Here is a 25346-nt window from a genome sequence, read left to right on the forward strand (position 1 = left end):
GAAAATATGCCCAGGATAAATGAACGCGTCCTGAATAATTTATTCATATTTAGATATGGAAGACCCGGTATTTACATATTGTCCAAGCATGGTATTGGTCGGTACAGAATCCGGATTGAATTCAGCAAAGGTGACATGGAGATTGCCGGAAGTAACGGATAATAGTGGACGTGCACAGACTGTAATACAAACTAACAAGCCGCCTGGATCAAGGTTCGATGCCGGCATATACAACGTCAAGTACTCTGCAAAGGACGACGCAGGAAACTGGGTTGATGCTGAAAGAAGATGTTTCTTCAATGTACAAGTAAAACGTAAACATCGAAATTTTGATAATATTATAAACAGATGAGATTTGTTTCCCCACTAGCAGACACATATCAATCATAATCATTGTATAATATCGTTGCATATACATGTATATAGACCAAGTTAATCAGGAAAAATCGGATCCATATTAAAGGCACAATCTGCTATTATTTTTTTATTTCTCAAAATAACATTTAATAAATGTAATAATCAATAATGGAAACATGACATTTTGATTTTACTGTGTAAAAAATAGATACGTCTGTTTTAGCTTATCATGTGATCTATGTACTAGTAGATAGATATACACCGGGGTCTCAATTCTCCAGTTTGACTAACAAAATATTGATAATAAAAATTCAATAAGTCCAGTTAAATTTTCGATCTTCACGTGTATTTTACACAGTGACATTTGACCCCTTACACTTGCATTATTTGAATGAGAAAAATAAGTTTATTGATGTCCGGTCAATAGAATTTAAGTGTTGTTCAACAACCATTCTACAAAAGATTTGATGTTTTATTATCAACTTGCTACAATTGTAGAAATAATAATCTACAAAGGTTATATGAATGATACCAATAGGATGAAAAATGGCCCGCCCCTGAGCCTGGGGTCATTTAAAAGTATATTATAAATAATTACAATAAAGCGTGTTGGACGAAATTCATGAATAGGTTTTTCCATAATTAAAAGATGATTAAATATTACTCAAAAGAATTTGAAACCGAGTGTATATTTCTCCATCTTTGCGTTGCTTTAGTTTCATGCATGTAATTTGAAAATAGCATAGAAATCATTAAATAGTTAGTTTACTATTTAGGAACGAAATTGTGTGTGGGGGTGGGGGTAGGTAAGAAAATTACATGTAATGCTCATTATTTCCTTTTTTTCCACAGATATTTCGTGTCACGTGTTATATCCAACACCCTGGGTTCATTTTCATTGTCCGACTGGGTACCGGAGCGGCTCGTCGTGTAATGTGACATGTGATCCCGGGAAGAAGTTGGTAGGTGCTAGCAGTGTAAGATGTGAAAAGAGGAATCAAACCGTGCTGTTCGGATCCTGGAACTGGCGAAACGGGACTCAAACCACCTGCAATAGTACGTTATTTGTAAATCTCTGTTATTGATTGCATATGCTAGCCAGTCTACGAGACTGTTTAATGATATATACCCATACGAACTATATCTTTTAGCATTATTGTCATACGTATTTTTTGAAATGTCATTCCTTTGCCCAGAACATGTATAAAATAATATTATATATCAACATGCAACTGTATAATACCTTGCCGACAAAGTGTCCTGCGGGGGTAATTCAGCAAGGACAGTGATTGCCGGTGTTTGTTTGTAGTTTATCCCCCCCCATGGGATCACGACAGTAAGCATCTTTGAATTCACCGCAGTACTGTTCAGCCACGGCATCGTATCTGTTGACTAGTACTAGATGCCTTCATGTTGGCAATGCTATAACTTCCGTACGTGCCAAAGCAGAGGTACAGTTCAAATGACCGTGGGAAGGATTTCATGATCTATCACAACGAAAGTGACCTGCACCGTCCGAGAATCGAACACGAGGTGGAGGCGGGCAGGGCATGCGATCCACAATCCTCCGCTCTACAAATTGTCTACCGATAGCTAGTAATATATATTAACTATTCATGAAATGCTCCGTATTACCGGAAATGGGTTTGTCTTTATTTTGGGATGTATGTGTATATGTCCCGTAAAAATACATTACAATATTGACTTCTATAGAAAAAAGTATGATTTGAATATTGTATCAAAACTTCAATGAATTTAAACGTAAATGTGTATCTTAGGCACAAACAAGTGTGTTCCTCTTGTCCCACCCACAAACGGTGCCGTCGTCTGCGACAACTGGGAAGGCGGGAAATTCTGTCAGGTACAGTGCAAGAAAGGAACGGAAATGTCAAGCGTCAGTCTGAATACATTATACGTGTGTAAATCAACAGATGTCTGGTCAGAACATCCACCAGATATAAAAACATGCAGGGGTTAGTTGGTCGTGTTTTACATACTTGAGAGCATAACTTTGGTCCTGTATTTATTTTTTCAATGTCACAATTGAGTATTTTTAACTGTAGATCTAATAAACCACATAGAGAAAAAATAAGCAGTCTGAAGAGGACTCGAACCAGGACCAGGTATAAAATAAGGATGTTGTGATCATAAAAGTGATGTCAGAATAAAACAATTGAAACTTACACGCATGCTGGAGATAATAAATTATATAAATAAAAAGTTCCTAGGTTTTAGGACACTATGTATTCATTACAAAAAAACAATGTTAACCATTAATGTTTAATATTCCGAAACACAAATGATATCACTTGATATTATTATCGAAATAATTATATTATTCTTATAAATATTGACTTTCAATCAAGTGTTTGGTATAAGGTTAGTAATCTTCATGACTTTCCGCATAAGAGACTCGGATATAACGTGTTGAACGGCCTCATCTTGTCCCTTTATCATATTGACCATTTAAATTTAAAAAATAATAAAAATAATCAAATAATCTTCACGGCAGGTGGCGATACCACCGGCATTTTTAATATTGTAACGGTATTACATTTGTATTGTAGGAAGAAAAATCAGTCGTCATTTAACCAGTATTCTTTTTTTATTATTAGTTGTTCAAAAGCGTCGTAAGAGACATTTTATAGATGCGGCAATAGAATACTATTACGATGGCGATTGTACAAATGAAACTACTAAACAAGAAATAGCTAGAAACTTCATAAAAGCTCTACAATCAAACGATCACTACAAAGATCTTTGCTCTACCGATTGCAGCGCAAGTAATGTTCAGGTATGACATGCATACCATGCATCATTTTTTTTTCTTGCATCTCAGACAGGATTATCTACCGTTTTACCGGTGCTAGAAAACTCTGTCTTACACCCCCATGTAAGACAAGTCGCGTGCGTTAAATGACGTCATTGACGCGCGCCTTTTATGAATAAATCGCCTTCTTATGATGACGTCATTATTTCCGTTATGAATGAAGTTCTATGTTCATACGCTACTTTAAGAAAAAAAGTGCGTAATGAGAATATCAGTTTTCATAATTTCTGTTCCGAAAATAATTGACATGCAATATGCAAGAAAAAGAATCAAACACCGGCTGTTGGTACAGTCGTGAATATCTAGCTCTCGGGTAACTGTTTAGCGGAAACTCGGCAGAGCCCCGTTACCGCTGTAAACAGTTACCCTCGAGCTAGATATTCCGGTCTGTACCGACAGCCGGTGTAAGATTCTTATATTCGAGACAGAAATTTTTCCTATGCCAGCCAAATTGAATTATATGAGTAAATGAACTTTAATTAAAGGCAACTAACCATATTGTTAGTGTATTCGAAAGACAAGATTATAGTTACAGAAAGAGTGAACAAAATATTAAGTTTATCAACTCTGAGGAACTCAGAACTCCACATTGAAATCAGGCATTTCAAGTAAACCTAAAATAAGGTTCATTGTGCATTTAGAACTCGACCTCATGGCGAGTGTGTTGTTCAAATTCAAAAGAAGTCAGCCTTTAACCAAATTAAATTACCATCATAGAGAGTATAGCCTATCATAAATTCATTCATACATCACGCTGTATATTGCATTAGATAGAAATAGTGGAAATTGTACATAAAGCAATTTTTTTAAAAAAAAAAGAAAAAACACGACAAAACATGAAATGTTGCGAAGCATGATCCTTGTCGTGGACTGAAGGGCCGAATCTTTTATCCATCATGACACCGTTGATTTTGCAATTGGCTTCAGAGAAGGTTGTTAGTTAAAATGTTAAAATAAAAATGATGAATGTATGTGTCTACTCAAAATACGTAACTTATATTTAACAGATACATGAAACTCAATTATATTTTTTACCGATTGAATAAAGGAATCTTCAAAACTTTTTTTCAAAGATTACATGTGGTGCTTCGAAAAGGCGCAGACGATCTCAAACTAATGGCACAAGTGAAGACATTACGACTAGATCTATCAAATTAAACATCAAACTCCCAATAGAAACTCCTGCAGATGATGATATTGATACAATTGAAGAACAATGTGTAGAACTTCTTAATAACGTTGAGATCATTGTAAAAGAAAAGGAAAGGGAAATCTTTAATGAAATAATAGTCAGTCAACTGAAGTTTTCAAGCAATGGTTTACAGACAGTGTGTGACGAAGGATCAGTAAAATCAGAGGAAAGTCTTAACTGTAGTATGTTTACTTTATATAATAGTTTTGCAAATGTAAAGAATATGTCAATCCTGTTTCGTTTTCATGCTTTCTTGAAAAACGTTAAGTTTGCAGATTTCAAGATCAGATCTTATGAAACTGAATACGACAAGCATCAATTGTAATGTTAACTTATTAAATAGAATAGTGTTTCTAAAACTTCCAAATAACTCTTCTTTTGACTAGAATACGAGTATATTGTTTTTCAGTCGATTGTCCGGAAGGTACATTCTACAAGAAAACGATAGGTGGCGCAGTATGTCGCGCATGCGCAAAAGCAACATACCAAGATGAAGAGGCACAGACAATGTGCAAGCCGTGTCCAGAAAGGACAACGACACTTAATGTTGGTAGCACATCACCAGATGATTGCCAAGGTTATTTTCATAGGTTTCTCAGTGCCTCGGAATATTAAAATATAAACAACGATTTAACTTTCATCAAAACTTTATTTGATGCATAAATTATAAAATAAAATTTTGTTTTGACATACATTGAGGGTACTTAAAATGCAATTTAATTGTTCGTGTCTGGCGGAAGGTCGGTGGTTCTACTCATTATCTCAGACAAGAAGGTGAACATTGAGTCGTTCTACAATAAAGCTGTAAACTTCATTTATATGATATGATCTTTACAGTGTCTAGTGTACGAAACAAACTTACGAAAACAAACAAACAAGCAAATGTATGTATGAACTTGGACTAGTCATATGATTTTGTATTGAATATACACGTAGAAATAAGAAAATCGCGCGATCATAATCTTTTGTTGTCATTTTGAAGAAAAACTTACATAAACATTTGAAAAAAAAAATCAGCAACCGAACAGAGAAAATAAAATCCAGCGTTGGATTCATAGTCATGTGTGCAGGTCAGGAAACATTACTTTGAGAAGCAGTAACGGTCATTGACTGGATAAAATTAAAGCACATGTTGTCCGTTATTATGACGTTGGCGTCAATAACATTTTGGAGTACGCCGCTGTCGCCGACATGAGTTTATGTAAAAATGAATATTGTTGTAATATAAGAAGCTAATAACATGATTGTTTTCTGTGTTTATTTGTCGATTATTCTTCTAAGCAGTGTAAGAATTTCAAACAAAAAAATCTCAAATATATTTTACGCAACAAAGAAAGTCCACGCAACAAAGAAAGTCCACGGATTTTTTGAGAACCCCTCGACAATGTATGCCAAAATGACAAACAACATACATCATTTTTAAATTATGAATCACCAATTAAGGTCTGATTCTTAGTAAAGTCATCTCTGATAGATTTTCTTTCTTTGTTTATAAATCAACACACCAACTGATCTGTTATTGGCAATAAGAATTTTAATTTTAATCCTGCAGAAGAAGTGCAACCTTGGTTTAAGTCATCAAAGTGATAAATTTATTACAAGAATTAGTATCAAATAAATGCAAATACATGTTTGTTTGTTTGGTGTTTGATTTTACGGCACACCAACACAATTTATGTCATTGACGCAAAATAAGGAAAGATGAGTTTTGATAACATTGAAGTTAGACAAAGGGGTTAAAACCACCTCTCCTGCTAGAGCTAAGAGATGCAAAGACACTAATTAATCGAACACATTTAGTCGCCTCTTACGATCACGCATAGATAAACGTTGGCTGCTATTCAGTTGCCATAGCTCTTAAAGGCAACCCCTACATCACAAGGGAAACAAATACATGGACATAAAGTGATGAAAAATCACCGAATTCCATGTGACTATAATGATATTACAAATTGTATTACAGATGCTTGTGATCCTGGTACATTTTCTCAAGATGGACTTTTGCCTTGTTCTCCTTGTGCAGTAGGCTACTATCAGTCCATGTACGGACAATCCAAGTGTGTGCCATGCCCTGTCTCTATGACAACATCCTCATTTGCTGCTGTGTCTGTAACTGAGTGTAAAAGTAATTTTGATTTTTAAGTATCATCCCTATAAAAAACAAAGTTCAGATCTTTGATAACATTCTTCTACTTGGTTAGTGAAAGAATTTGATTCAGTTTTAAAACAAATTTACAAATTCGTTTACATGTATACAAAATTTCAATCAATCTACATTTTATTACATATTTAATCTATTAAATCAAAATTTATGAGTTCACACATATGAAGAATATATTTTATTAATGTAATTCTTTAGTTTTTATTCCCGATAAAAATGTTAAAAGCTTATGTAATTGAATAAATAAAAAATGATCAAGGCTTAACATATGATGAAGGATTACTACTTTCATTGATTTAAACATTTTATTTCAGATTTCGACATAACATTCATACCCGAGGAAGGGTCGCAAGTTAATCTAACATTTCAAGACAGTATTGCACTAAATGACTTTACTCTGGATGTTTGGATACAACTAAATGACGTTAATGAAGAAACATCTGAGAATGAAAATACAACTGTCACATTAGTTTTCTTAAATGAAAATAAAGAGGATATCTTGAGAATACCATTTGAACGAACAGACATGAACTAGTAAGTTAGGCATTTGTCGCCTTACATTCTAAAGGTATTTCATCCGAGCTTTTATAGAATCATTGCGGCTTATTTTTCTTCAGATACGTAATTAAAATAAATGATTAAATTTGATAAAGATGACAGCCGCTAATAAATATTCCAATATGCAGAACAGAGAGCATATTAAGACACTAATTTAGCATTGATTATCTATAACCATCATACTTCATTAATAAATAGAAATTTTGTTTCATGAAGTTTCGTTTTGTTCAGACTTGTATATAATAGCTTTGCGTTTCTTTTTCAATTTCAGTAATTTCAGTGATACATCGACAGAACTTAGAGTACCAGTTCTTGATTACAGATGGCACCGTGTAATATTGAGAAGCCATTCATGCAACATTGCTGTTTCAGTAGATAACAATACTATAAATATAGATTCTTATAGCCCTACATGCAACAAGTTGAGAACAAAGTCGATTTCAATAGTAGCAGGTATGACTTTTTCATCCCCACTTCTGTCCCGTCCTTCCTAGTATGATGCCTCAGTTGTGTTTTTCAAGTGATCGTGTGTTGCTGATTTTTGTTTCATCTGAGCTTCATTCCATAAATGTTGATCTCCTTGTTCAGGTGTGATCATGACCAAACAAAGAAATAACAACAAAAACTGCAAAATGAAACATTACTCATGCCTCCAGCTGCACTGTCTTCAATCAGAAATCATTCCCTTTTTTACTTTGAGGCCATAGACATCTTTTACTTTTGTGAACATTTATTACTGCCGTCCATGCCGTATGACATTTAACCTGCAGTATTGACCAATTCGAACTTGCTTCTACTGAAAGTTAACGTCTTTAAGTCAGCACTGCGTATTGATATCAAGGGCAAATGGGTATAGTGTGTTTAGTCCATCTAATATCAACCTTAGACCATATACGATGAATGATCTAGAATAACCCGAAATTTGTTTTTAATTCTGACAATTTTCATGTTTTCCTCATTAATTTTAAGCCTATGCAAATATTGATGATTCGTGTATTTAATCGCAAAATATTATTGCTAAAATGACATTCAGTACCATCTGAGGGCCGCCTTAAATTACCATAGAAACGCTACAGCGGTGAAATTTTATAAAGAGGAATAAATGCATTCAAGATAAATTATGCATAAGTATTGCTATGTTATATGAAATTTTAACAAATATTATTGAATTTCCGGGTATCTCTTGATCACAATTCCTTGCCTGCACTATGAGATTTATCGAAATACCATCTTAGTTTTATCCTCTATACAAGCTGGTACTCCTGTTTGAGACACTAGTTTGTAGTCTTGATCCAGTCAAAGTAGAAAAGAAGATTATGAGCATGCCAGGGAAGATTATGAGCTAACAGGATTCAAATGCATCAGGCAATCCTTTATTTCAATGAAAAGCACATAGCCGAACACTGAAACTTCCACCTAACCTATTTGCTAAGATCATAGAGTGTTAGACTGTTTCTGATTTTTTAGCCAGGGACGAAAATGGACAAATCAAGCTAAAAATAAACAATAAGAATGGCAGCTTTCTAACTTCACTAAATCTGAATAAAATCAGTTGGAATTAAGTCTAGAACCGCAATAAGGTGGTTTTAATGTATAAATTCAATTGAATTTACATATATATTATTTGAACAGAAATTCAAAGAAATTTTTCTTTTAGGTAATGGTACCAAAGGAAGTATTTCACAACTTAATGTTTGGCATGGAAATCAAGTTTTCGAAGAGGAACGTAAATGTTTCAGTCGAGAAGTTGGAAATGCTCTGTCCTGGAAAAAGTTTGAAGAGGCTGATCTGATTGGTGCTTATATTAAGGTTCCAAGCCAGTGTGACGGTAGGTAAAAAAGGGAAATTATTTTTATCATGTTTTATATGATTCGCCATCGTCGGTTACCCACGGTATGAATGATCTAACAATAAAGTAGATTTCAAAAATTTCCTAATATGTTTGCACAAATTTAAGTACTAGTATAGCTAAAATGATCCTAGCTGTAAAATGGTCTACGCAAAGAGAGATTTTAATAAATGTATATTGTATCTGAATATGTCCTATAATTTGTTGTCAGTTTTCATGAGTATTGTAATGGCATGGTTAGTAATCATTTTGATAACTTTTTATCATGAATTTTTTACTCTGAATTTCCATTATAAATATTAGGGATGATATAACAGCAAGTAGTTTTTAGCTCGACTTTTCTATGAAAAGGGGAGCTATCCTACTCGCCCGGGCGTCGGCGTCGGCGTCGGCGTTAGCGTCGGCGTTGGCGTCACACCTTGGTTAAGTTTTTCGTACCACCCCACTTTATTTCAGAAGTATTACAAGTATGGCTTTGAAACTTACCATACTTGTTCACCATCATAACCTCCATCTACAGACAAGAGTACATAACTCTGTCAAGGTTTTTGACAGAATTATGGCCCTTTTTTGACTTAGAAAGTGTATTGAGCTTGGTTAAGTTTTTTGTACCACCTCACTTTATTTCAAAAACCATTGGAGGTATTGCTTTGAAACTGACCATACTTGTTTACCATCACGACCTTCATCAACAGACAAGAGGACATAACTCTGTCAAGGTTTTTGACAGAATTATGCCCCTTTTTGACTTAGAAAATACATTGAATATGGGTAAAATCCACTTATTGCCTTAACCCTTTGAGATATTGCTTTGAAACTTTTAATGCTATTTCACATCATTACCCCCATCTGTACGCAAGAGAAGGTAACTCTGTCAAGGATTTGTTTTAAAAATTAAAGCCTTTTATCGACTTAGAATCTTGGTTAAGTTTTTAGTACCAGTCCACTTTTTGACTGAACTGTTTGAGATATTAATTTGAAAGTTGGAATACTTGTTTACAATCATGATTCCCAAACATGTCCAGGAGAAGGTAATTCTGTCAAAGATTTTATTTGAATTATGGCCCTTAACTGTCAATGTTTTGTATTATAGGCAAGCACTAAAAAACTTAAAAAATCTAAAAAAATTCATTCCTATCCACTTGTTCACTTTACCATAAATTATGTCATAATAAAATAATTCTTCACTAAATATCTTAATGCTCATGGCCATTGTTCACTTTAAAAATACAGAGATTCTTGTATTGCCTTTTACTGCAAAAACTTTTTTTATTGGCAAGCAATGAAAAAGTCGAGCGCGCTGTCTTACGGACAGCTCTTGTTGAATTACTGTTTTTCAATTAAACTTCATTTTTCAAATTATTTGCATGGACTAAGAGTTTATCTTTAGACTAGGACAATTTTAACATTAATAATTATATAAGAAAAGAACAGATTCCGTGTTCACATGTCTATCTCATTTTGAATTGATAAAAGTATATACAGCTTGTCCTTATACAAAACGTATGCTTGTATGAATACTAAAATTGGTAATATATATCAATAACTTAGAGAGAATGCAATAAAGCACATGTGATGGAGCTATATACATAGTATCTTGGCTGGCCATATTTACTATTTGGCGTTTAATGTATTTGGTCAAATATTGAATGTTATATTACAACATCAAGCTTATTTTGCTACCAATTCTCTCACGTTTAAATTCGTCAATTTAAACCCTTAACCTGCTGGAACCAAAAGTGACACCTGTTCAATAGTCAGGCCAACCTGCGAAGCTGTGTACATGTAGTTTGTTTCTCAATTGTTGAATTGTTATATTTAAATAACTGCTCAGGTGCCTCTTCGTACCTGAAATAATGTACAGAGGGGCATCTAAGGTCTTTCTCCTCAATTAAAGCTGAAAAAAGTCGCTAAGTTGTTATATGACATTTACAGTGTTGGTTCGAACCCAAAACCCCAACTAAATTCCTTAAACTTTAGATGAAATATCCAAGTTCAAATATAAGCAGATGCATTACACAAATCATTAGATTAAAGGTTTATACTTTTGGTAAGTCTTTTTGGTATCTCTTTCCAGATTTCGACAACTGTGCCGATTCCCCTTGTTTGAATGGTATTTGTCGAGATATTCTGAATGGGTATGAATGTCAATGTAACAAAGGTTTTAGAGGAGTTCAATGTGAAGAGAATATAGATGATTGTGTAGTCAACGTTTGTATCAATAATGCAACATGTATTGATGGAATAGCCAACTATACGTGCCTTTGTCCTGTTCATTTCACGGGCCATCTTTGTGAAATTGAAATGGGTAAGTCGTGACACATAGGCATTTTCCGTATGTTTCTGCAATAAAATGTTTGCATTTTCTAGGTTGGTCACACTTTTAGGTGTTATCTTTTTGAGAAACTCGAACGAAATACTTCTGAATATAAACCTTTGGAAACAGAATCGAAGGTACGAATGCAACAAATTTTCTTCTTTTTGTTTTCATTTTCGGACAATTTAGTTGATGGTATATGGAATGAATGGAGTAGTTGGTCAGAATGTTCAACAACATGTGGACCTGGTACAAAGAAACGGAAAAGACTTTGTAACAATCCATCGCCTGATAATGGAGGTAAAAACTGTACAGGGAATGATTACGATTTCACTGATTGCGACAATCCCAATTGCACAGGTATGTCTGTAAAAAAAAATATGTTTTTTTTCCATATTTCTATTATGATCTCCCGTCAAGATCTTGTTTTGTAAAGTAGTTGTCTGTATTGTGTTATGTTCTTTTAAATCATAATGATTTATATATTAAAATTAAATTGAGTTTGCAGTTTTCACCATTTAACGATATTTCCAATGCTCTCGAGGGATCTCACTACAGCAAGTGTTATATACAGTGTGGAAGCTGTAAAATGTTTTTTCCGTTGGTACTTCTACTTATTGTTGGGGTTTTTTATATCACTGATATCAATACTAAATTGTGTAGAAGACTGAATGATGCTAGGATACATGTTAAATGTTGCACCTTTTGTTATCTCTCATTTACTGACTTAAAGCACATCTGCCATTTTCACATTTTTGTTATGACTTCATTTAAACTGGCTTGATCTCTAATTTTCAAGATTTTAATATACATTCAGCTTGGAAGTTGTTGGTATTTTCCTTGAATATTATTTACTTGTTATATTTTGTAGATTTTATATGGTTTGCATCTTAAGTCTTTGTATTTTGAGAGAATTTTTAAAAAAAAATATGAAATATATTTGATGGATATAGCACCATATTTCATGGGTAAAATTAAATAATAGTTTACACTTCGTTTAGAAAGGAGTTCCATGTAATGATAGTAAATATTTAGATAATGTTTAAGCAACCTCATTCCCAAGTCGATCCGGTCATAATAACGCATAATGAAATTTAACTATCGATATAAAAAAAAAACCTTTCAGATTGTCGCGGTTAGGCTAGATATAGTGTCGGTATAGGCTAGATAGTCTAGATAGTGACGGTATGTCCGTAACATAGGAACATTTTAGGCCTAAGTCTATGATTATAACAAAGTATGAATGAAAATATAAGCATAAGGCCAAATCAATTATATCCAAACCCTTAAAATACAAGGCGGCGGGTAAAATTTACAAACAATAAAATAAATGCACATGATTTTTTAAACTTAGACATCATAAGAATTGAAATAACTTTATATGTTATATATATTTTTCTAAGTATGTCCACAACTAGAAGAGCCCGACAACGGTACCCTGAAATGTGAAAATGACACTGAATCTATTAACTGCACTGTTTCATGTGATAACGGATTCGACTTTGACGAGGAACCTTTAGAGTTATATTACTGTGGTCCGGACACATTCAACGAATGGAACTTTCAGTCGGGTGAAAATTCGCAAAGACGCTTACCTAAATGCGTCGGTATGTTTTCATTATAGATTTTTAAAGAAACTCCACTGAGATCCAAAAACCTAAAAACATAACATTTGAATTTCTTACATAGATCAGCAAGGGCACTAAAAAAAGAAAGATATGCAATTGATAATTAAGAAATATACCCAGAAATAAATTGAAAATCGTATTTTTGAAATGTTCTTTGCCTAATTTGAGTAAAACACGTTGAAACGCTTTTTACCATAGGGTTATCTTGAACAGAATGCAAAATATTCTGGAAAATCGGAATGAGCGAACGATCTGAAATTGTTTACAAACGTTATTGATCAAGACTTACGTCAAATGGAAAATTATTTCAGAAAAAAATGTGTACAGATCTGTCATGGCAAATAATACCAGTGGAGTCCCATTAATACGATTATGTATATTTTTGAATTATAATTGAATGTCAAAAGAAATTACCAGAGATAAAATTGAAGGAGCCCTGGGAGAAATGACTCCAAGCATTAAACATTTAAGTAGATATGTTAAATCACCAGGGGTTACAAGCATGTCTATATCTATAAGTAAATGTAAATAATACTCATATTATAGTACATTTTTACAGTGCACATTAGATTGTTGATGTCATTGGCGTTTATATGTGAAAATAAAGCAAATCATTCAAATTGTTTTGAAGAGCTAAAATCATAATATCATAATTCTCTCTCGGTGGCGGCGGGGGGGAGGAGGAGAGAGAAAGTACAGAATCTACTTAATGCAGTTTTGATTTACTATTCAATTATTGTTATTACTTTACAGAGATAAAGGTGCCCAAAGAAATGAAATTGATATATATTGCACAGTACCGTGATTTGTATTGTGAAAATATTGAAAAGTTGTCTGACATTAAAGAGAAAATTGACAACGTTGTACAGGCTGTTGTGAAGACTACGACATGTATTGATAGTAAATCATGTGAAATCAAATATGATGGAGTAACCAACTGTTATAATAAAACACATTGGAAACGCTCAGAACGACAGGCTGGATTTGGTCTACAAATCATTGGCCGTTCAGGTTTGTCATTTTGTTTCGTTTTCTTTTCATTACTTTTTCATTTTCCTTTCAGACATGGTCATTACTCTGATATATCTTTAATGTTTGTGTACACTTCTTGCATTAGCAGTGTCTTAAAGTGACACTATTCTTTCAATTTCCATCAATTTCTAAAGTGCTTATTGTTAAAGAATTGTTTGTTGAGATATGCAAAATTGATGAACTCATCATTGAGGGTAACGCTGCAATTTGAAATGCAATTGAAGAAAATAACAATTCAAGATTCTGTACAATGAATTTCATTTAAATTGGCTTTGTTATGGATGACATTGATGCAATTGGTGTCGTTTTTATGAATACTAGTAACAAATCGTAGATTTTCTAGATTTGTGTTATACAGCAAATCATGGTTTTTTAATAAAAGCGTTCTGATAATAATTCTTTGTCTGCTCTTCGTTTAGTCTCTTTTATCAATTCACTTGATTGACAGTTGTACAATTTCTTAGAACTAGGCACTTTTGATTCTTCAATATTAGTGATTTATCAAAATGAAAAAAATCTGTGTATATAACCAAATATTTTTAAATCATTAAAAAATGCATCAATTGTGATTACGTTTCAGAAAACAATACAGATGATTTCCTAGCGGACCTCGAGGGTGCGTATGACATTATCCAACAAGCAGCAGACGACGGCAAGTTTACAGTTGAGGCGGGAAAAGATATCTTTGAATTAGATCTGAATTCCACTAGCATCAATGGTGAAGTTGTGTGTAAACCTGGGCAGATGAGAATAGACTACTATTGTGGTAATCTTAGAAATATCACTGGCTTTTTATATAAAATTTTTTATATCATAATGGCTTATTTTTTTACCGCCTTGCCTGATTTATACATTTAAGTTGTCTTCATATTTATTTCGGCTAAGTTTATTCGTTTGAAATCGCATTCTTACTCAAATTTCTCTTACTATTCCTCAAACTGCAGAATTTGTCTAACGGATTTACCAAGCTTTGAAATGATAATAGTTCATGTAATGTTTGAGAGATTTTAGTATCAAAATCGAGAGAATGAACAATGCATTTGTATAAAGCATACAGAACCTGGCCAGACTTCACTGGTGTGCAGGATGACCTGGCTATGCACTAAAGACAAAGGTTAATCGCTTGCTTATGATTATCAGACAAGTTGAGGGCTAATCTAATTCAGTTATCTTTAATTAATCTTTGTCTGCATGTACGTTTAAGTTTGGGTCGCACCAACACAATCTAGGTCATATGGCGACTTTCCAGCTTTACTGGTGAAGGAAGACCTCGGGTGCCCCTCTATGCATTATTTAAGGAAAACACGGGCACTTGAGTAGAACCACCGACGTTCCGTAAGCTAAATGGATAGCTTTCTAATATCTTGCTTACGTTTGTGCCATATCCTTTATACATTAAAAGTTTCGCTTAATTTTCTTAAGAACGTTTTTAACTACAACCTTTTGGCTTAATTTCAATTTTTCTCTTTTTTGTTGTAAATTGCCTACAAATTTAAATTTATATTTTGCAAAATTTGTTTAAGATTAAGTACTCAAAAACTATACTTGGTAAATTTTCCTACCTATTTTTTATGCCGGCCCGTTATTTTCTTAATTATGTGTATTATACGCCCGTTTGCGGTGGAGTATTCGTCGCAGAAGCGGTGGGTAAAATATGGCCGTTTGCCGTTGTCGGTCAGTATATGACTGAATTTTGTTGGCGACGCCGGTGAGCGGCGTCGTCTTATATGGAATGCTTTTTATTTTTGCCTATGGAAGGAGCTGTTATTAATAGCAGTTAATTTCATGTTGAGTTAATTAGATTTATTTTGATTCGTAAAAATCAAGTAAACAAATATGTTGTTATATTTGTATTTAATAACTTTATATAAAAAGCATGTGCATTGTGATATTATTTTCACGAAATTGCAGGCTGAGTTTAACAGCTTGTCCCTTAGTTTTATTGACAATACTAAAACCCGGATTTCGATTATCGTTGTGGTCTACATTGATGCCGTTTCCATTTCGTTCATTCATTTATATATTTTCAAAATTTTCTTACAAGAAGAAAGTTCACCTGCAAATGAGTATAAGGATAGGTAATGAACTGTTGTTAACGATTATCCTATTGATTTTATCCATATTACGTTGATCTGTTGCACAGAATGGTTGTTTTTACAAAGTGTACCAGTATCCGGATGTTGAAAGCTATCCGATTTTCTGCAATAACTGCTGTCACATGGTCATCTATTTTTTATGAATACTTTACCATTAATTCGCATGGCTTAATAAAACTGCAACATTTCGTAATTTTAATGTTTAGGGTGTTCTTTTGGGTTTCAGGTTTTCTCTCTTTTAAGGGGAAGTAACTCATGAATAAATTATTTGTTCTTTTCTGTCTACTCTATCTTTAGTATTACTTACTATTTTATGTTTTTTTTTATAAAATTTACCAGTTGTAAGGTCATCAAAAGCAGAGAGGCCCTGATGAGTGAATATTGATATATATTTTTACTGGCTTGATATACCCTAGACCAGATTTTTCTAGTTTGTTCAGTTGGTACATACCTATAGGTATTCTGCTAGAGGCATCTTCTAATCACTATGTGAAATTATTATTTTCTATGTGTTTGTATATGAATTGTTACTAAAATAACCTTTGGTAAAAATGAAAAGTAGAATATTTAAGCTACACATATAGGTGCTCATTTTAAACACTTGATTACATTATAAGCAATTAGTTATACATTGTATAGTAAAGTCTAATAGAAGGTTAAAAGAGGGACAGTATTTGTTACTGTAAGAGATATGCATTTAATTTTTAGACACTAACACAACTTAATCTGTATCACATGATACAGGCTATTTGAGATTTTTTTTTACTTTTATACTATACAATATCATGTGTACACGTTATAGTTTTCTTCCTACAAGATTATGAATTCCTGTCAATAGGATGTTATATTCATTTTTAATGGAACCTGAGAATTATTAATGTAATGTGCATACAAGTGTATCATAGTATATGGATATAATGTGTATTTCTGTATTTAAAGACTTACAGTTATGATGGATGAGACTTGCATTTAAATTTATAAATGATAACACATGTATTGATCAGTCTACAGGTTATAGTTGTTTATACCCAGTGTTAGCTGGCTAATAATAGTATCTATAACAGAGTTTATATATTCTACTAGATTTTGAATTCCATCCATTAGTACCAATGTTAATGTTAGGATTTCATATTTATTTAATAGAAACTGGGAATTATTAATGATAAAACATGTATTGATTGAAAATGTCCTGAAACTTGGATCAAGCAATATAATTGATAAAGTCTCAAAAAATCATTTTTTGAATGGTTATTCTAATTTTTTTCTAACATGTGCATAGATTGAAAAGGACAGCTTCTGTCTTATCTATTTGTAATGGAGGGACACCGGTCTCAATTTCCAAGCTTAGGTCTCCTGAGTCAACCCGACAACAGACTTTTCATAGAGTAGATTATTACTTGCCCTTGAATAAATTTGTACACAAAATTTTATAGCAGGTGATTTTTGCCACATGAAAACCAACAAAGTACAAAAAAGTAACCGGGCGCCAGACACAAAGTGGTGTGTTTGTTGCATTTTCATGTTTTCGCCCAGTGCCCTTGATGCAAAATACAAATCAGCCTTCATAAAATTTCTTACCATAGAAAAAGGGTTAGTTTTTTATCCGTACAAAAATAGATATTGTACATGAATTAGCACAGTTATGTTCACTTTCAAATTGACCTGTTATAAAATAATGGCACAACCAATAGTTTATTGTCTAAGCCCTTTTTAGTAAAAATAATTATACATAATATATAAATTGTTATTTTAATTAAGACTATGAGTATGTAAGGTTTTTATTTCTTATTTATTAATTAAGAATTAATTATCTGTTAATTTAAAAATCTAAATATCTGTCACGGTTTAGAACTGTTCACTATTTAGGCCAGAAAATGTGTAAGCGGCTAGAATAGTTCAATCGCTTATAGCCGCGGTACATTATTCTGTGGGTCACAGGTTTGAGTTCTGGTCAAGCTGAAAGATTTCTCATCCAGTGACTGCATATAACCATGAGTTTAATTCACTATGCTCTGTAAACATCAGAAATTCAAGGACATAAACCAATAGAGTGGGGAAATATGTTGTGATTTAGAACTATTTCATTATTAAAGAGAAAATGTGTAGCCGGCCGGATAGCTCAGTTGGTCTTCTGAACATCATGGGTTCGAGTCATGGTCAGGCAGTTCAAGTCAGGGTTTAGAAGTGGTTTTTCAACTGACACATGTTTGACTCATTTAATAGATTGTATTTTATTTGAAATGGACAAAGGTGGTATTGCATGATACTTTTAGATCTACAAAAAGCATTTGATACAGTCGATCACACTATACTGCATATGAAGAAGTTATTTTTCTTCTTCTTCATGGAACTTGAAGTTTCTGCCATATGTAATGACATTCTTACATGCTTCAAGTCTTATCTCTCATAGCAGCTGGTTGATGTGGCTGGTACTCCTTCTACTACTGCTCTGAGTACCTATGGTGTCCCCCTGATGTTCATTTTAGGTCCTCTTTTATGTCTAATATATGTCAATGACATGTCTGCAACCTAAGCAATAAGCTTTTATTATATGCACAGGCACAAGTATCAGACCTGGGAAGAAAAAATATGACCAGATTGATAAAAAAAACTTTTTTTTTTTGTGTTCATCTTAAAATTGTCACAAACCAAAAAAATGTAAATAATGACCCCCTTTAAAAATATACTTTAAGTTAATAGTATATTTTTAAAGGGGGTCATTATTTACATTTTTTTTTTGGTTTTTGACACTTTTAAGATGAACACAGTTTTTTTATCAATCTGGTCATACTTTTTCTTCCCAGGTCCGATACTCGTGCCTGTGATTATATGATGATGACTCAGGTATCCTTGTATTTGGAAAAATAAATAGTAAGATTAGTTAATTGACTATAAATTGTCTTTGCATCTTGGCAAGACAGAGTCTTTTCTTTTTGGTTTAAGTTTCAACTTAAACTGGGCATTTCCTCCAGGTCACATGAAACGGTACTGCTATAAAGTACACATCTTTTGTTAAGTATTTAGGTGCAAACCTGGATCAAATTCTTTTGGCGTCGCCCTTTGATGCTTTGCATCAATGCTTTTCTTGTTTTATGTTTGAATGTTTTACCGCAAACACTTAGTGAGACTGGAGCCCACATATTTACTCTTTCAACTTATTACACGCACACGGTGCAATTCATTGCCGTTTATGCAAACACTTCTGTACAGTTTGGTGAGGGGACGCCACTTTTGCCAAACTTTGGTTTAAACACGGTCAAATGTGTGCAAAACGACGACATAATACAACAGCATCCCATCGTATGAATGATAATTTCACAAATTAACCATAATTTGGAAATTTGGGAAATATTTTTTGCCTATTTATAAAATAAATGACAAAAAATGATGTCAAGGTCAAGGTCACTTAAGATGATAAAATATAGAAATTTTGTCCAGAACATATCTCCTCCACGCATGATGGGATTCTAATGAAACTTCATTGAAATTTTCACCATTATGAGAAGCAGTGTCACATTCATGAACAAGCAGGTCTCTAGGTTAAAGGTTTATGTCACACTTAAAGGTCATTGAAAAATGCTTGTTCAGAGCCGAACTTCTACATTCATTGAGGGATTTTAATGTTTTTTGGCACAAATGTTCACCATTGTGAGGCTTATTGTGCACATAATCAAGGTCCCTGCTACCAAAGTCAAGGTCACATAGAGAGGTCAAAGTTTGTGTACGGGGATCATTTAGTCATCATTTATTGGTGGATTGTAACACAAATGATAACTATCATGGTAACAAGTGTGTCACATGTAATTTTGGTTAATATTTGCAAGGTGAAGGTCACCAGAGATGATAAAATATCCAGATATTTTCAAGATATTGCCCAAAGCATTTCTTCTTTATGCATATCTATATAATGCTCACACCTCTTTTAAAAGCTTTTGTGACGGGCGTATTTTGCGACAATGTTACCCTTGTTTATATATTGAGTATTTGCCTTTCTTTGTCAGCAAGTATTTAATAATCAAATAAGTTAATATAAATTTAACATACCATATAATTATATTATTGATGATAATATCGTTTTTGTATCACTTTTGAATTTTTTAAATTACTTTTTGCAACATAGTACCGTGTGGAAAGGGAGCATATTTGGACGTCAATCTGTGCAGACCATGCCCTATAGGGACATACCAGGACAAGATAGGACAGCTAGAGTGTGTCAAGTGTCCTCCTGATAAACTTACCATTGGTATACGGTCAACTTCAGTGGACGAGTGTAACGGTAAATATGTTTTATTACCTCTGTATTGCCTATGCTGATTTGACATGTGCTTTAAAGAAAGAAACACCCCCACTCCCCTCCCCAAAAAAATCAACAAAAAAACTTTGAATTAAACAGAATTGTTTTGCTGTTATTTATTTTTCATCTGAGTCAATGCAGTTCTTTCTTCTTTTTGTAAGAGATTGATTTATGTCAGTGTATTAGCAACAGGTTTAGTTTTACCTATTTTGGCCTTTTCGTGGCACAATATATAAAAGGGAAGTATGAAGTTGGGCAGAATACATTTTACTGTTGTTTGCATATTTTTACAAGTTATATGTAATTTCTGTGGGTTACTGAATTTGTATACTTGAAAACATTTTTTGTCATGGAAAAAAATCATTAAAAAAGTGTGCAACTTTAAGAAAGGGGAAAAGTTCAAAGGTTTCATTTTTCATTTCAGTACAAGAACAGAAAGCTGATGATGCTGATCTCACAGGTAATGTTCAAGAAACAATTGCCATTATATATATTCTAGCTTGTGATTTTCGAAGAAAAAGTCGAGCTATTATGAAGCTGGGTCGTCGTTGTCGTCGTGCAAAAACTTTAATGTTGGCCATTATTTAAATATGTCAAAAGTTATCAACATGAAACTTTGAATACTATATTACCATTACAAGGTGCAGTTGTTAGAAAGCAATATGTTTGAAGTTAAGTCATTTTGTAACTTAAATGTTTTAGGAGTGTAAACACCGCATGCAGTGCTCTTGTTTATACAATATAATTAGATGATAAACAAGAGCACCGCTAGGCAGAGCATTATATGCCCGAAAAGTGTTAGTCTTGAAAGAATAAACAAAAAAATGTGATTTCTGTAAAACAGCCATCTTTCATTGTACCCATTTATGAAGGAAAAACAATGTATACATAAATTAAGAAAACTGAAACATAAACCCATTAAAATAAAGCATTACCGCCTTCAAAAAGCAATCCGCCTTTATAGCTGAAGAACCTTCATATATATCCAGTTGCTGTTTCAAAAGCACCCCTGTAACACCGCACTTTGGGGTCAAACGCACTTTGGGGTCCAACCCCAAAGTGCGTTAAACTTCGCACCGCACTTTGGGGTCCAACGCACTTTGGGGTCAAAATCGAGAAATTGACCCCAAAGTGCGTTAATATGCTACATATCAACGCACTTTGGGTTCAAATGGTCTAAAGGTGTCATCTGAGTTCTGCTTAAATACTGAGTACTGACTTATTTTCTATCTGCAACATTGGAATATTTGAGGTGGAGTTCAAGATGGCGGTCAATACTTTATGATGCTTAAGTGATAAAAGTTTCATTAATTTTACCACTTGAAATATCTAAAAATTGTGTTCATATAACAAAATTACTGTGGCATAAAAGTGACATTTGCATTTATTTTTTTTTTGTTTTGTATACATATTTTATTTTAGTTTTGCATACATATTTTTTCAGTTTTGCATATTTTGCATTCATATTTTATTTTTGTTTTTCGTACATATTTTATTTTTGTTTTTCATACATATTTTAGCCAATCAAAACAGCCTTAAAATCTCATAACAGCCCATAGTTGAGTATAAAACTAGCACAGTGGTTTGGTCACTTTTCGGCCCATTTTTGGAATCTGCCCAGTCGCTTTCGGCCGGGCAAGTCTGGTTTCGGCCGACCCTTTTAGGCCCATTTTTTATATTATATGTTTTTTTTATATGATTATTGTTTTTTATTATTATATACTATTATATTAGTGTCTATTTGGAAAGGGCTGTTGATTGGTGACCAGTTATTATTCCATGAATATGCACCACTCAACCCCACCCCCCTGAGAATTGAGAATTATGAAACTTAGGTCAATTCTTTAGCACATCCAGATAATGTGCAGAACTTATATGCTCAAGGTCGGGGTCACACCTTCAGGTTAAAGGATAAAGACTATTGTTTCATGTCCGCTCCTTATCTCCGACATTGTCCTAAACCCAATGAAGGATTTTCATGCACCTTGTGACAAATGATAACCACATCGAGACCATATGCAGAACCTTTCTTTGGGTTACCGCGGACTATATATTTATATATATATATACTAAAAAGTGTTGTTATTTTTTTTGATACCTCCAAAAATGAAAATGTTGGTATTTGCAAATGGCATTTGCAAATGGGGTACTGTAATTTACAGATGGCGAAGTGTTTGAAAATGGTGTTTTACAAATGGTGTAATTATCCAAACCTCTACTTTGCAAATGGCGTCCTGTAAAAATATGTAAAAAAAAATGTGTACAAAAAAACTAAAATAAAAAGTATGCAAACTAAAACGAATATGTATGCAAAACCAAAAAATAAAGTATGTATTCAAAACTAAACAAAATATGTACGACAAACAAACAAAAAATATGTACGAAAAACAAAAAAAAGTATCAAAAAAAATACAAATGTCACTTTTATGCCACCGTTCAAAATACTCTAGTACAGAAATTGTGTATTACTAGAATAAAAAGGTGCTGCGAAAAATATCCCGTTGTGTCGGTCATTTACTTGCCATTTTGAGCCTATTTTAGATATGTTGGGAATGAAATAAAATGCAGTTATTTTTTTTTCCAAAGAACTATAAATATACTCTATTGCAATGTTCTGGTGAAACATCAAGTTTCTCGATCGGACTATTAATAGTGATTTTTACAAATACATTATTAAGCTTATCAACAAACTTAAGGGTTTTTGTAAGCTCCGTAACAACCGTTCGCCAGAGGCTTTTTTATAGGAAATTTTACATACTTCTTAAAAAAGAGCAAACATGAATTTTATAATGTTAAAATAATGGTATCTGAGAAATGCAAGATGCTTGTTACCTGAATAAATTAGCGATAAATGTGAAATTATTTGTCATCAAAGAAGTCAAAACACTTCCATATAAAATACTAATTCACTATAACTTTACTCATCATTGCCAAAAAGCAACAAAAGAAAAAGATGGTTCAGGTAATTGGCCAATGTGTATTTTTTTGATAATATAGAAGAACATCAAAATAAGAAAAACAAATAAAAGCATAATGGGCCTTTAAAACGTTTTTTAACCCTCGGGGGGATCGCTACCCCAAAATCCCCTCTATACCCCCAGTGAGAATTTAACATTATTCTGAAGCTCCGCTCTTAATATGCGACTACTTAAATACAGGTAGTTGATATTTTAGTAATACATGTAAGGACTACTACTTAAAGCCGCATCTACACCTAGTCAAGTTTCTTATATGTCACATTTAGCTAAATAAATGGCTCTTTCAACATATTATCCTGAAATGTCTTACTAAGATTTCCCAGAATTTATACCTTTGTCTATGCTAAGAATATCATATTTCTATAAAATGTGTAAATAAAAAACGGGAAAATAATGCATTTAGCTAAAAACAATGGCGTTAATGAAAGGTGTACATTCTTTTAAAATAAATAGAAAATTTGAGAAAAAATATTTTAAGTTTAATAATTGATACAAATTCTTTATTTGGTGATTTATTTGGTGAAAGTTCTTCACTTACTAATGAAGACCATTTAAATCCCTATTGATTCTACTATAATTCAGGGCACATGTCTGTGTCTATTTAATACCTTGATTTTTTGTTTACCATTGGCTTTGACTACAATATATTATTTAAAACATAATGAACATTAATTTTCTATGACCCCAAAGTGCGGTCGTTTGCCTGATGTTAAAAAATGCATATGTACCTGTTTTACGCCCTTTGGGGTCGAAATCGGACCCCAAAGTGCGTAACGCACTCTGGGGTCCGACCCCAAAGTACGTAACGCACTTTGGGGTCCGACCCCAAAGTGCGTTTTACCCCAAAGTGCGGTGTTACACACCCCCATCAAGTTGTTATCATTTAAGTAAAAATGCTACGACGGATGGACGGAAAGACGCCAGGCGTATAACATAATATGCATGAGCATTTGTTTAGGGCATATGATTAATGTACTCCATATAAGTGATCATCCTATGAAGTTTGACTGTAAAACTGTTAACAATATTAAGGTCATCTGATATTGACCTTTGACCTTGTGACCCCAATAGATATGGATCTTTTATTCAATAAAGGCAATCATCATATGAAGTTTGAACACTGTAAGCCAAATGGAACTTGTGTTATTCTCCAGAAACCACAATTTTTAGTGTTAAGGTCATTGTGACCCTGACCTTTGACCTTATGACCCTAAAATCAATAGAGGTCTTGTATTGGACATGGTTGTTCATCATATTAAATTTTACAGCTGTAAGTTGATTATTACTTAAGTTATTGAGCGGAAATCGTTTTCAGTTTTAATATAATAATGACCTTCACCTTTAACCTTGTGACCCAAAATTATAGGAATCTCCTACTTAATATTGACAATCATGCTATGAAGTTTGAATATTGTGGGCCAAATGGAGCTTAATTATGCTCCGGAAACCAAATTGCTAACGGACGGACAGACGGACGAACGGACGCCAGGGGCTATAACATAATATATTTGAAATTCTTTCGGGCATATAAAAGTCATTGAGTATGCACTTTTATATCTCAATTGATATACATCTCGCCTTTATTCCTTATTTAACATCTGACATCGTTATTTGGATCTTACATTGTAATGTTACTGCCTGTTAATGTAGTGTAGTCTCTCTTGTAGCTGCTTTTCAAAAGTCAATAATAACTTACATATTATATAATTATGTATATTTGCAATCTTATCTATAATCGAACATAAAAAAATATTGTATTGTTAATTATTTACAGTTGTTTGGACAGTTGTTGGGGTTATTTTAGGGCTGGTCGCTGTACTTGTTATCCTTGCACTTCTGTATAAAGTATACAAGTAAGTTTTTCATATGTTCCAAATCTGTATCTCTATAAACTAAGCATAATTTAAAGGCATATTATGCCTCTGAAATCCATATTTCTTTATTCTTTAGAAATGTCAAACACTTGTTTAATAATGTCTCAATATAATGAAGAATGTAGCACTAAACGTACATTATTGTTCCATAAAGGTAGCAAAATGTAAACACTGGTATTT

At 33.2% G+C, this 25346-nt stretch overlaps 1 protein-coding gene across 1 annotated transcript in view; it reads left to right on the forward strand.

Moving 5' to 3' along the window:
* The window catches only part of LOC132729809 (sushi, von Willebrand factor type A, EGF and pentraxin domain-containing protein 1-like), a 48970-nt gene that overhangs the window by 20521 nt on the left and 3103 nt on the right, over positions 1-25346 (forward strand). The window contains exons 8-25 of the mRNA XM_060715633.1: positions 54-314; positions 1210-1413; positions 2136-2330; positions 2973-3151; positions 4261-4561; positions 4789-4956; positions 6343-6504; positions 6855-7074; positions 7370-7551; positions 8756-8926; positions 11025-11255; positions 11454-11624; positions 12668-12871; positions 13646-13903; positions 14505-14690; positions 20141-20296; positions 20739-20774; positions 25067-25145. Coding sequence (XP_060571616.1) covers positions 54-314; positions 1210-1413; positions 2136-2330; positions 2973-3151; positions 4261-4561; positions 4789-4956; positions 6343-6504; positions 6855-7074; positions 7370-7551; positions 8756-8926; positions 11025-11255; positions 11454-11624; positions 12668-12871; positions 13646-13903; positions 14505-14690; positions 20141-20296; positions 20739-20774; positions 25067-25145 — 3364 coding nt within the window. The remainder of the gene's footprint in view (positions 1-53; positions 315-1209; positions 1414-2135; positions 2331-2972; positions 3152-4260; positions 4562-4788; positions 4957-6342; positions 6505-6854; positions 7075-7369; positions 7552-8755; positions 8927-11024; positions 11256-11453; positions 11625-12667; positions 12872-13645; positions 13904-14504; positions 14691-20140; positions 20297-20738; positions 20775-25066; positions 25146-25346) is intronic.

This window comes from Ruditapes philippinarum, unplaced genomic scaffold (genome assembly GCF_026571515.1).
Source record: "Ruditapes philippinarum isolate M1 unplaced genomic scaffold, ASM2657151v2 ctg26_1_1_1_1, whole genome shotgun sequence".
Taxonomy (NCBI): domain Eukaryota; kingdom Metazoa; phylum Mollusca; class Bivalvia; order Venerida; family Veneridae; genus Ruditapes; species Ruditapes philippinarum.